Source organism: Lygodium microphyllum, chromosome 11, assembly GCF_053477565.2.
Source record: "Lygodium microphyllum isolate KBCC chromosome 11, Lygodium_microphyllum_v1.1.10, whole genome shotgun sequence".
NCBI classification, from domain to species: domain Eukaryota; kingdom Viridiplantae; phylum Streptophyta; class Polypodiopsida; order Schizaeales; family Lygodiaceae; genus Lygodium; species Lygodium microphyllum.
The window spans coordinates 119,195,716-119,206,822 of NC_141145.1; the positions used below are offsets into that span (position 1 = coordinate 119,195,716).

The 11,107-nt window shown below is 40.8% G+C and overlaps 1 protein-coding gene across 3 annotated transcripts in view; it reads left to right on the top strand.

The window, feature by feature from the left end:
* The window catches only part of LOC148029295 (very-long-chain (3R)-3-hydroxyacyl-CoA dehydratase PASTICCINO 2A-like), a 49,752-nt gene extending 38,931 nt beyond the window's left edge, over nt 1-10,821 (top strand). For 2 of the 3 annotated variants that reach the window (XM_087688067.1, XM_087688070.1), the window contains 7 exons: nt 6,476-6,494; nt 6,569-6,657; nt 6,888-6,941; nt 7,036-7,106; nt 7,504-7,585; nt 7,704-7,800; nt 7,894-8,180. In XM_087688067.1, coding sequence (XP_087544193.1) covers nt 6,476-6,494; nt 6,569-6,657; nt 6,888-6,941; nt 7,036-7,106; nt 7,504-7,585; nt 7,704-7,800; nt 7,894-7,964 — 483 coding nt within the window. In that variant the 3' untranslated portion in view covers nt 7,965-8,180. Of the gene's footprint in view, nt 1-6,475; nt 6,495-6,568; nt 6,658-6,887; nt 6,942-7,035; nt 7,107-7,503; nt 7,586-7,703; nt 7,801-7,893; nt 8,181-9,657 lie in introns of those variants that run through there. The other variant, XM_087688069.1, reaches the window with a different exon arrangement.
* Nucleotides 10,822-11,107: the final 286 nt, after the last annotated feature.

Genomic DNA, 11,107 nt, shown 5'->3' on the forward strand with positions numbered 1-11,107 from the left:
CATCACACCTTCAATCTTGGCCCTCTATCACAGTTGTCCACACCCCTACCTTGGTAGATATCTTAGTTAGTGGTGCTGTCCAGCTGATCATACTAGCAAGTGATTTCATTGTGGAGGTCTTCTTCACATTGCCATCAAACACTCCGGATTGCTGCATTTTCAGCGCGGCAGCCTGTTCTTCATCATCCCTACTATTGCATTTACTGGTTTCATGCCTCCTTGGACTAGTACAACAGATTATCTTCATCATTATTGTGTGCTTTCGGCTCTTGCTGCCACCCCAGCACCTAGTGATAGTTCCCAGCCATCATCCACTTTATGAAGGCTTTTTTTGCAACATATTCAAGCCATTTAATCAGGTTACGACCTCTTTATTAGCTCTACATTAGATATGTGGGTTTTTGCGTTTTCTTCATTCTTGAGGATTGTGTTTCACTCCCTACACTGCTGTCCTTCATCTTGCAATATCTACTTCAATATTCTATTGCCCGAGGATTGGCTTTCACTCCCTTCATTGTGTAGATTTGCTGCAACCAGATTAGCTAGGAGAGTATAGTCATCTCATAGCATTCCTCCATTGTATTAGCTTGATTCATTCACATGATTCAATGATTCATCATTCATCATCTTCTTCACTTTTCTTCTTCTGAGTTTCTGAGTTTTTCCTCTCTTGGTGTTTGCCGTACACTCTGTGTTACTCCTTGCAAACCCTATAGTCTCTCTAATATGGTATGGGTGCACACCGTCTTGTCACTTTTCTTGACACCTTTTTCTTTCAAAGAAGGAGATTGACCATCGGCATTAAAATGTGGTCCGTGTTAAGGGTCAATCGGGGAAGGTGGAATTAGGTTTAAATGTGGAGGTGATTCCTTTCCACTCCTTGTTTCTTCAAAGAAGGAGGTGACTCATCAACATATGATAGAGATTTATGCATTTGAGAAATCGACGAGAGTGGTATAGTGTGCTGGAGGGGGATTTCCCACACAATAGAACTAGAGGAGAGGGTAACACTTGCAGGTGTGTATAAGGTAAAATGTCAAAGGGTAGCATTCCCATTAAGGATGTAGGGTGTAGAGTGGTATACCTCTAAGTGTCTAGTGCTGGCCTAAAACCTTGATATGAATAAAGACAATGTGCGCTAAGACTGGATAGCTTATGGTAGGTTTGAAATAAGAGTCTAGATTGAAAGAAGAGGAATCTAAATGTGGAGTGAATGTGGGTGTAAAGGGCAAGACATGTGAAGGTGAATGGGAAGCACCAAATTCGTACTTAAATGGAACATAGGATGAAGGATTACCTTGTGGAACATCTGTAAAGATAAAGTTTTCTTCAAAACCATACCGGTGTTAATTTGGGTTTCCATGGCGACTTACAGTTGGTTCTTGCATAACAGAAGGAGCAATATAGACAAAATCAGACTCACCCAAAAATGGATTGTATGAATCTACCATTGGACTTGATTGTGAAGAGTTTGAACTTTTGGTTGTGTCCCAACTGGATAGTCTTTCATAGACTAAGAGGTGATTAGTCTCATCAACAGAGTGTTCCAATTGAGCATAAAACCAAGATTTTCACGATAGCCATAGGATACTCTAAGAGCAATGGCTTTAATACCATGTGAATATATGCTAGGGTTTGCATAGAGAAAACGTGGAATGTATGAACATGGCTGAAGCACAATAACTCAGATAGTAACACAATAAATGCAAAACGCAAAAACACAAACACAAATAGAGAAGAAAGAGAATTCTATATTGGGTGAATCAATGTTGTAAATGAATGAGAGAACGTATAGAATGCTCAAGGGTAGAGTGTCCAATAGCTGGTGGCTTTGGTAGGAGCAGGCTGAGGGAGGTGTTGATGTGTGTTGTCCATCGAAAGTGGATCCAAGTGTAGTTCTAACAGTTGGAGCATAGATTGATGAAGAAAATTGCTGAAAACGCAAGAACAACTTGCTGTAGGTGCAAACACAAATTAGGCTGTTGCTGGAAATGGAAGGATAAAAGGCTGAAAGCCATAACACAATAGTCTCTGGGGATGGAACTGGTAAACACAGCAATGTGACTGCTTGAAGATGATGACAGTTGATGATCAACAGTAGTGGGAGGTTGGGCGACAACTGTGGGCCATGTAATAGCAGTCGTTGGAGGTTGGGCAGCTAATGGAAGAGGGCTGATGGCCAAAACCTGCAAGATAAGGATCTATTGAATGATGGGCAGCCTACCTATTTACAGATGTGGAAGGATCCTTCCAAAGTAGGATTTTTCTTATGGGACACAAACTTTCTAGGACCGCACATTGTTGAATGAAGCTTTTGGTAATTTACATGTTTTGGGGTTGTCTTCTTGCATTAGATAGGTAAAATACTGCTATATTCGGGAGCAAATATGTTACATTCTCGGAGCTATGGTTTTCTACTGTTGCATAGTTGGATGACACCACTTTTTGCATTAGATAGGTAAAGTATTGCAATATTCGGGAGCAAATATGACACATTCTTCGAGCTATTCTTGGCATATACAAAGTAAAGAAATGCCCGAACAGAGAAACTTAAATACAATTGTATGACAAAGAACAAACTAATAATAGAAGACAGTGAGGGTTAGGGTAACTCATAGACAATGAACATAGACAATAATGAAATGAATGAATCTGAATAGAATACAATCCTCATGCAGCAAAAACACTATGCAGTGAAAGAAAACCGACCCCCGAACTCCCGTGTCTTGAGGGTTGGGTAGAGAGTATGACCTGGTGAGAGTGTGGTACTCTAATAGATCCTGAAGTGCGGCAAGGCAGCCTCTGAAGGTGTCTCGCAGCAGCAAATGCAACAATGAATACTAGATTGGTCAGACGGGCTGAAAGACGGAAATGATGATGTGGCAGCTTCGCGAAGTGCAGAACCTGCAAAACATAGATTTTAGGATTGTGTAGAGCTGGGCAACAGCAGATCTGGTCAAAATGGCAGCAGCATCAGTGTAAATGAGCTAGGTATCATGTCGTCAAGTGTTGATGTTAGTGTAAGTAGCTGAGCTGAAAACACAGCTCGATCAGCACCAAACAATGGATGACAACTAGAAAAGTATTGGCAGCAATAGTCACCTGATAGACAACAATGGAATTGGGGCTTAATCAAGTTGCCAATAGCAAGAGATAGCTTGACAAGTGCCAGTGGGTGGACAGCAATTTGGGACAGTTGTGGCTGAGATATCCTTAGCATATAGGGTGTGGACAGCAAAGCTTTGGCACGTGCAAGCTGCAAAAGCAAGATTGGATTGAATGGAGGGCAGCTTGTCTATTTATAAAAAGTTTGGGGCCTCCCAAATTAGGATTTGCATGCGAGACACAAAAATTCTCTAGGATCACATTTCTTTTTAATAAAAGGTTTTAATTCACTAATTAGTTTGAGTTTTGGGACTTTTCTAATAAACCTAATGCACTTTTAGCTTAAAACCCCCTCTCAGGCCCAAAATTGGAACCATGTTTTGTTTTGTTTTCAAAAGATTTATCATTAAGTCAGGGCTTTCAGTGAGTTTTCAGCCTACTGAGTAATTGTGCTCCAAAGGGGGAATGATAAGGGATGGTCAACTCCAAGACCTTCACAAAACAAACAAGCTATCCCAACCACTACTGGTGTTAATGACGAGGAATGTGGGGATTATGTGATAGAGGCAAAAAAGAAAAGGGAAGCAAGCTAGGCAAGCTAACCAAGCTAAGGAAGCAAGGGAAACTACCTGTGGAGATTGCCATGGGAGATGTTCGAATATGGTGAATCCCTTGCAAGGGAATTGTTCAGTTGCCCAAGCCCCCTTTATAATCATGGTCATCTTGATTACATGGATGATGATATAAGGTACAAAATAATACATAATATCCAAATCAAATACCAAAATCTTGTTACCATCAAGCGAGGAAAGCTACCCCCTCTCAAAGTGGAAGGGGAAGCTAGAGTATTGTCCCCTCTCACCATCAACTAGTATGAGGAGTAAACACCCCCTTTGTCCCCAAGATGCCAATGTTGTGAGAAGTGGGTGCAATGATGGTGTAGAAGATGGCTATAATTGACTACGCAACACGAGAGAAAAGAGAAAGCAGAAGAAAACATAATAACATTGCAAAGAGAGAATTCAAAGAGATGCTTGGGAAATGGAATCCATATACCAAACAAGAGACAATTGCGTATAAGTCACTAGTTGCGTGGGCATTGGCATTAGCTCCCTCTCTTCAATTGGGCCTACATTGGAATCTGCAGATGATGAATGATAGGTTGTGGAGGAGGGATCTTGAATATATATAGTCCAAAAATAATGCAATAAATGGATGAGGTTGGCCAACATTTAATGATAGTTGGCTAGTAATAAATGCCACCATCATAATGACAAAAAAGGCCTTAAATAATCAATAATGCTTGTCCCACTAAGGCACATGCTCAGACTCACTCTTGAGCGACTAGTCTGATAACACTCTCAAATGATGGGTAATTTGACATGATACAATGATACAATGATAATGACTCATCATAGCAAAGACCACTAGAATATGACCATGGATACCCAAGTAGTGGGTGATCAAGCTACCACCAAGATGCCTTTGTGAACCTAATATCGATGTTGATCGTACTAGAACTTAAAAGTAGAGAAGAACGATAACAACTCTCTGTGTGTTTGTCAACAATGCCTCGCAGTAGTATATATGACCACCTTGTCAAAAATGTCTTTGAGTATACTTGAACATGGATTCCCTACCATTGGCCAAGACCACCAAAGTTTCCCCTCATGTGAACTCATACTAGGAGCCAATCTCGCTCTATGTCAAGTAACAACCCATCATGAACCTGGATGTCAATTCCAACACAAGGATTCCAAAACCTGCCAGACTTTAGTTGATACATCAAGGAAGTCCCTCTTTGGAACTTGTGCACCTATATACTCGTATAGATGAGGCTAACCTACCGCACCTCACCACCTCTTACACTCCCTCTGTGGCACTTGAGAGTCCTGAGGGATGACTACATCACTTGTACTAAAAAGTAACAGGAGGGGTTGCCAAGCCCGCCCTTGATCGGAAGAAGATGACCCCCTCCGTCCCTTGGCCTTTGCCTTGGCCAAAGAATGTGAGTTGGGATGAGCTCTTCGATCCAAGGCCTAGATTTTTTCAATGAGTACCTAGCTTTGATACCATATAAAGAAATGCCCTAACACAGAAAATCAAATACAATTGTATAACAAAGCACAAACTGATAATAGAACATAGTGAGGGTTGGGAAATCAAAGACAATGAGCACAAAGAATAATGGAATGAATGAATCTGAATAGAATACAATGCTTGTGCAGCAAACGCACTATGAAGTGAAAGGATATTGACCCTTGAATTCCCATGTCTTGAGGACCGGGGCAGAGAGTGTGTCGTACTTGGACGGATCTCAAAACGTAGCAAGGCAGCTTTCGAAGGTGTCTAGCAGCAGCAAATGCAACAATGGATGTTGGATCAATGTCAAACAGGCAGAAGACAGAGAGAAAACAGCAAACGCAGGTCTGAATGATGACATGGCAGCCTAGTGAAGTCAAAATGAAACTGCAAAACACAGTCAAAATGGCAGCAGCAGAATCAGTGTAAATGCAGCTAGATATCAGATTGCTAAGTGTTGACATCAGTAGCTGAGCTAGAAATGCAGCCTGATCAGCACCAAATAGTGGACAACAGCTGGAAAAGTGGTGGCAGCAGCAGTGGCCTGATGGACAGCAGTGGAATCAGGGCTAACTGAAGTTGCTAACAGCAAGACATGGCTAGACAGTAGGTGCCACTGGGTGGACAGCAGTTAGGGACAGCTCCTTGAGCATTCTTCAAATTGTGTTTATTGTGTGATGTGTTTTGTGTTTCTCTTTGTTTGCACTAGCATTTCCTTATTTAGGTCCAAGGAATTTGGCTATGACAACAAGTGCTGTTTTGGAAAGTCACCCATAAGCATACCAGTGATCATGTACATTCTGATGATCCGCCTAGATACTGCTATTTACATATTAAACAGAAGATGCCAAAGTCACCAACTTGCAATTAGCTGGGCATAAGTTGTGTTAGCACTAATCATGCACATCCTTAAAAGTGTACACATAGAACCTTCCATATAGGCAGTGACTGTAAAATGTAGTACTTAAAATTTGTGAATCTGAAACTCAATGAAGCTCCCACCTCAGTCGTTCAGGTTCAGAAAGATTTTAAACTTATGGCTTTCAGTAAGAATCTTAGTGTTTAGGTCTGTTATACGGATCTTCGAGGTATGGAGCTCTTGGTGACATTGTGTGTCTAGATTTCAATACTTGTGTCAAATAGCTAGAACAATGATTATCAGCTTTTCCATTCATGAGGACTGCTTAACTGTGTAGTCAACTGATACTTTTCAAGTTCAATTTTGAAAGGTGCGTTTGCTCTCCCTAATTTGTCCTGTTTGACATTTGCATGATTTGCTGGTTTGCAGATCTTCAATGGAGTTGTGGGTAAGCATCCTATGCACTGTTTTTGGGCGGTTTGTTTGAAATATATGCATCAAAACATCCATGTCATGTTGTAGGCATTGTCCGTTCACCCATTTCTGCCATGGTGCCTCAGATTGGATCCCGTCTCTATGTAACTTGGGCAATTCTATGGAGCTTTCCAGAGGTATGCATGTGAAGGCTGAGCTCTAACTAATAAGGTCATGTGGTTTGAACTATCAGAAAGGAAAAGGCTAAAGTTGTTTACCATTGAAATTTTGACCAGTTGATGTATTTAAACTGCCAATTATAAGGATGGATGTTTTGCTGATTGGGTAATCGTTTCACTTGTTTGAGACGGATCTACTATGCTGCTCTGAGTAAAGAGTATCTTATTTGTTTCTGGCTGGCATACAGACACAAACTCATCCACTTGTTAGCTCTCTTGTTTTGAGTTGGTCTATTACAGAGGTATACATTATCTGGTGCCTGTATATCATCTGGCTGGCAACTTTCATCCTTAGCTTTAATTACTGATTGTGTGCTGTATCCAATCTGATATCAGTTAATTCGGTATTCGTTCTTTGGAATGAGGGAGGCTTTTGGAATTACTCCTCGATGGTTGCAGTGGTTGAGGTAAATGGCCCTTTTTCGCCCAGCTGAAAATGAGGAACTATTGAAAGTAGGTAAGCAACAGTAACTGTAGGCTATGAAGTATGAAAGGATATCAGAGACTGGGTTAACATGGCAACTTTGAGGCAAATTGAAGATCTCAATCCAGTGAATTGTGATGCCTATGAGTTGATTGATGTATCATGGAGAGGTATTTGTCCTGATTCTTGCTTTTTAGCTGTACATGCTTGTATTGTCCTGGCTTGGGCATTATAGGGTTCTGATGTTTTATTTCTTGCTTTTTAATCCATGAAAGTCCATATGCTTAGTCATTGAGGTGGATGGTGTTCTGGTTGGATGTGGTCAAGCCTGGTTCTGTGTCTTTTGTTAATCGAAGTCTAACGTGCTATGCTACTTGCAGATATAGCACTTTCTTTGTTTTGTACCCAACTGGTATAACCAGTGAAGTAGGTCTTATTTATCTTGCACTTCCTTACATCAAGGTGATTCCCAGATATATTTACTCTCAATGTCTTTTTCCTTCATGCTATAGTATTGTGTCCTACTCTTGATGTGCAATTTCTGCTTGCTAATGTTACTGTTTGATTGTTAATACTACAGGTATCAGAGAAGTACTGTATCAGGATGCCTAACAAGATGAACTTTGCATTTGACAACTATTTTGCCACCCTTGCCACTCTGGCCATATACATCCCTGGTACTGAACATTGTTTCTTTTCTTGGTTCTTTCTTAGTTCTATGCCAGTATTGGAATAACTAGTTCTCTAATTACTCCACGGGACTATTGCAGGGAGCCCTTACATGTATACCTATATGATTGGGCAAAGAGGCAAAGCGTTGGGAAAGACAAAGAAAGAGTGATTTGAGATATTTAGACTAAATTTTCTATCACTAGGTGAGTGCTTAGCTGGCATTTTTATCAGTCTGCTGATGCAAAACACTGCAGGACCCAATGAAACCCATGAAAAGCAGAGTCTGGTTTTGGTTTATTCCCATATTTCTTGAGTATGGTTATCATTTGGTCAAATTGACTCAGATCCATATTTTTTGAGAATCTAGATTGATCAGATTTATCTGAGTGATGATCTATGCTTAAACAATTTAAAAAGGCAGTAGGCTTGCTTGGTGGCGTTTTTTTAGAGTTTTTTCCATGGCTGCAAGCTATTCTCAAATGGTCCATGTTTTACAACCCAGATAGCTTGATAATTGCACCTTATTCATGTGATTCAACTATAATTATGACATGGGAGAGAGCAGACAACTGATCATATTAGAGAATGTGTTAGGGCCTAAATGCCTTCCATGCATTTTACAGCCCAGATGCAAATGTGTGTCATGTGCTTTAGGCTCTGTAGAAATGGGGCGACCTACATTTGGTGCCTCAATGCATTTAGGCCATACTGAGGCCACATATGTCTGGAGGTTTCTGAGGCCGGTATGCATTTGGGCCTTAGCTTTATATGTGTTCATGTCGAGGTCTTGTGTTTTTTCTCATCTGCACATTGAGACAATATGTTTTGAAGCCTTTTGTTCGTAATGGCCTAATAAGTTGGGCCTGTAGAATACTCATAAAGAGGGGAAACAAAGAATTGCCTCTCATGCAAGAGTTGTTTAGCAGTCTGTAGCTATTCCACCACACATGGCTCAAGCCGACACACAAATGTAGGGGACGTTTTTGGATTGTTATTGCAGCATGTTTTTCAGTCATGGTATCCTTGTGGCACATTAAGAACATGTTGCTGATGGTGGGAAAACTGAAACAGTCCGACCAAGATATTTGCAACACAAATGGTTACGCCATTGATGAAGATAGTCAAATATCATAGCTTTATATAGGTATTCTTTGATCAGGATTTGGGTGTCTCTTGCCTTGACCTGGCTGGGAACTATGGGGTTATTGGATAAACCTTGCAACTGCATCTCTGGTTTGAACCCAGGCTCTGGCATGGACACAGAAGGGCAAGTACACCTACAACAATATCTTTGGAGAATACTGAATTGGTGGCTCAGGTCTTAACTGGCAGCCAATTTCCTGCATGTCCGCCCAAAAACTAAGGATTTGAGAGCATCTCACTTCAAGGCACCAGGATGTGACAGATGATCCGCAGTATGTCCTCTGCAATCACAGCTTGAATGGCCAGATATTCCATTCTGGAGGGCCAGAAGTCCCTTGCATTGGCATGTGCTTTGTTTCCTCCATTACTCTAGCTTGAAGGTGACAGATTGACTAGCTCTACTGCATCACAAAACCGTTGTTGCTTTAAGAGCTAAGGATGCATGAGGGCCGTTTTTGTGTTCAATCAAGCCAAAATACACAATAATTTATCTGATATCCATGCCTTTGATTTTACTTTCTCAACAACTTGTGTTTATTCTGGTCAAGAATGTCAAAAGTTGCATTTTTGCTTGTCAAGCCATCTTGATCTCACATGAGAACCAAATTTATTGTGTTTTTTGTGGCGAAGAGTGTTAAAAACTTTCGCTTGTCATCAAGCCTTAGCAGCATCACATGAACAGTTGCCCAGATTATTAAGCAAGCATTGCATCAATGCAGGAGTTTTCCCTTACATTTCCATGCAATTAATGGTGATGGTACACAAGTATGGTTGGAGAATGATTGAGCCCTGAGGATTGAATCATATGTGGCCCTATGTTTATAAGGAAAAAAGCAGGAAAATATATATCATAACAGCGAACTGCAGTAAACAGGGAAGTGGAGAAACAGCCTTATTTTTGCCGAAGTGTGATATTCTTATTTCTAAAAAGGTGAAGTATGTTTCCCCTTTACCATACAAGTTTGAATTTGCAGCCATACTCATTTGATTCTGACTGTTTCCACTAGTTTTCTTGTCAGTCTGTGTAAGCTAACACAAGGACAGATTTGCCTTTCACTGTTCTCAATATTTGCTCCAGATTTGGTGCATTTCAAGAATAGTGGCAGCATTGCATCAGGTCACAATACATGTTTGCTTGAATTTCAGGGTATAGACTTTCAGAATTCTTTGCATCTGTGGAATCATTAAGCAGATTGTTTCTTGACCATTTCATTTTGAGGACAAATTGTTAGATGAGAGGGCTGTCCATTCATCGGCCAGAAAGTCAAGTGCATGACAGCTTGCATTCTGAGCGTAGTCAAGGCAAAACAACAGCCTACTGGAGAAGATGGCACCAGAGAACCAAAGCAAGAATCTGGAGGAGGATGGCCAGAGTTTGGAAAACCATGGTGGTTCCCGAACTGACCTGTTGCTGTGGGAGGTGATTATAAATAAAATTTCCACCAAAGATAGGATCAGGAAGGCCATTCAGATTTCACCTGTGTCCTCTTTGTAAGGAGGACAATGTACCCGACCTGTTTTGGAGTTGCAGAAATGTAAGAAGCTTATGGAAGACAATAAAAGAACAGATTGACAAGGCAGGTTTCAATGCTAATGTCACTCAAGATCGCCCTTTTTGAAGACCAGAGGCATCTGAATGAGAAATCACTGAAGCTATGGAATGTGATCAAAGCTGTAGTGATTGAGTGGATGTAGAGGTTTAGGAATGACAAACTGTTTGGTAGGGGAAGCATGCTCTGACCTCTCTGAAGGAAGAGTGGTGCAAGTTGAGGAAGTTTTGGTTGTCTTAAAGTGTGCCAGGAATCTATATAGCACTTTCAAGGTAGCTGTTAAACATCTAAGCAAGTATTAGTTATAGCATTAGTTTTGACTTGGAGCTGCCCCCCCAGGCCGTTGCAAATATCTCTCAATCAGTGCATTTCCACTTTATTTTAAAAAAGGATAATTTGCAGTTTCAGTTAGTGTGTTCAACCACTCACTTGGTAAAGTAGGTTAGCTCCAGCTATAGAATGGTTGCACCAAGGTTGATGAACCAAGTGTTATACTTCCTGCAAGAAACAAGCATGACCATGGTATGTCAGATTAGGGAATATTCCAGACTAGATATGCCAACAATGGGATGGCCATCACCCCATCTACTTACATCTAGACATTTGGTATTTTTAAGCT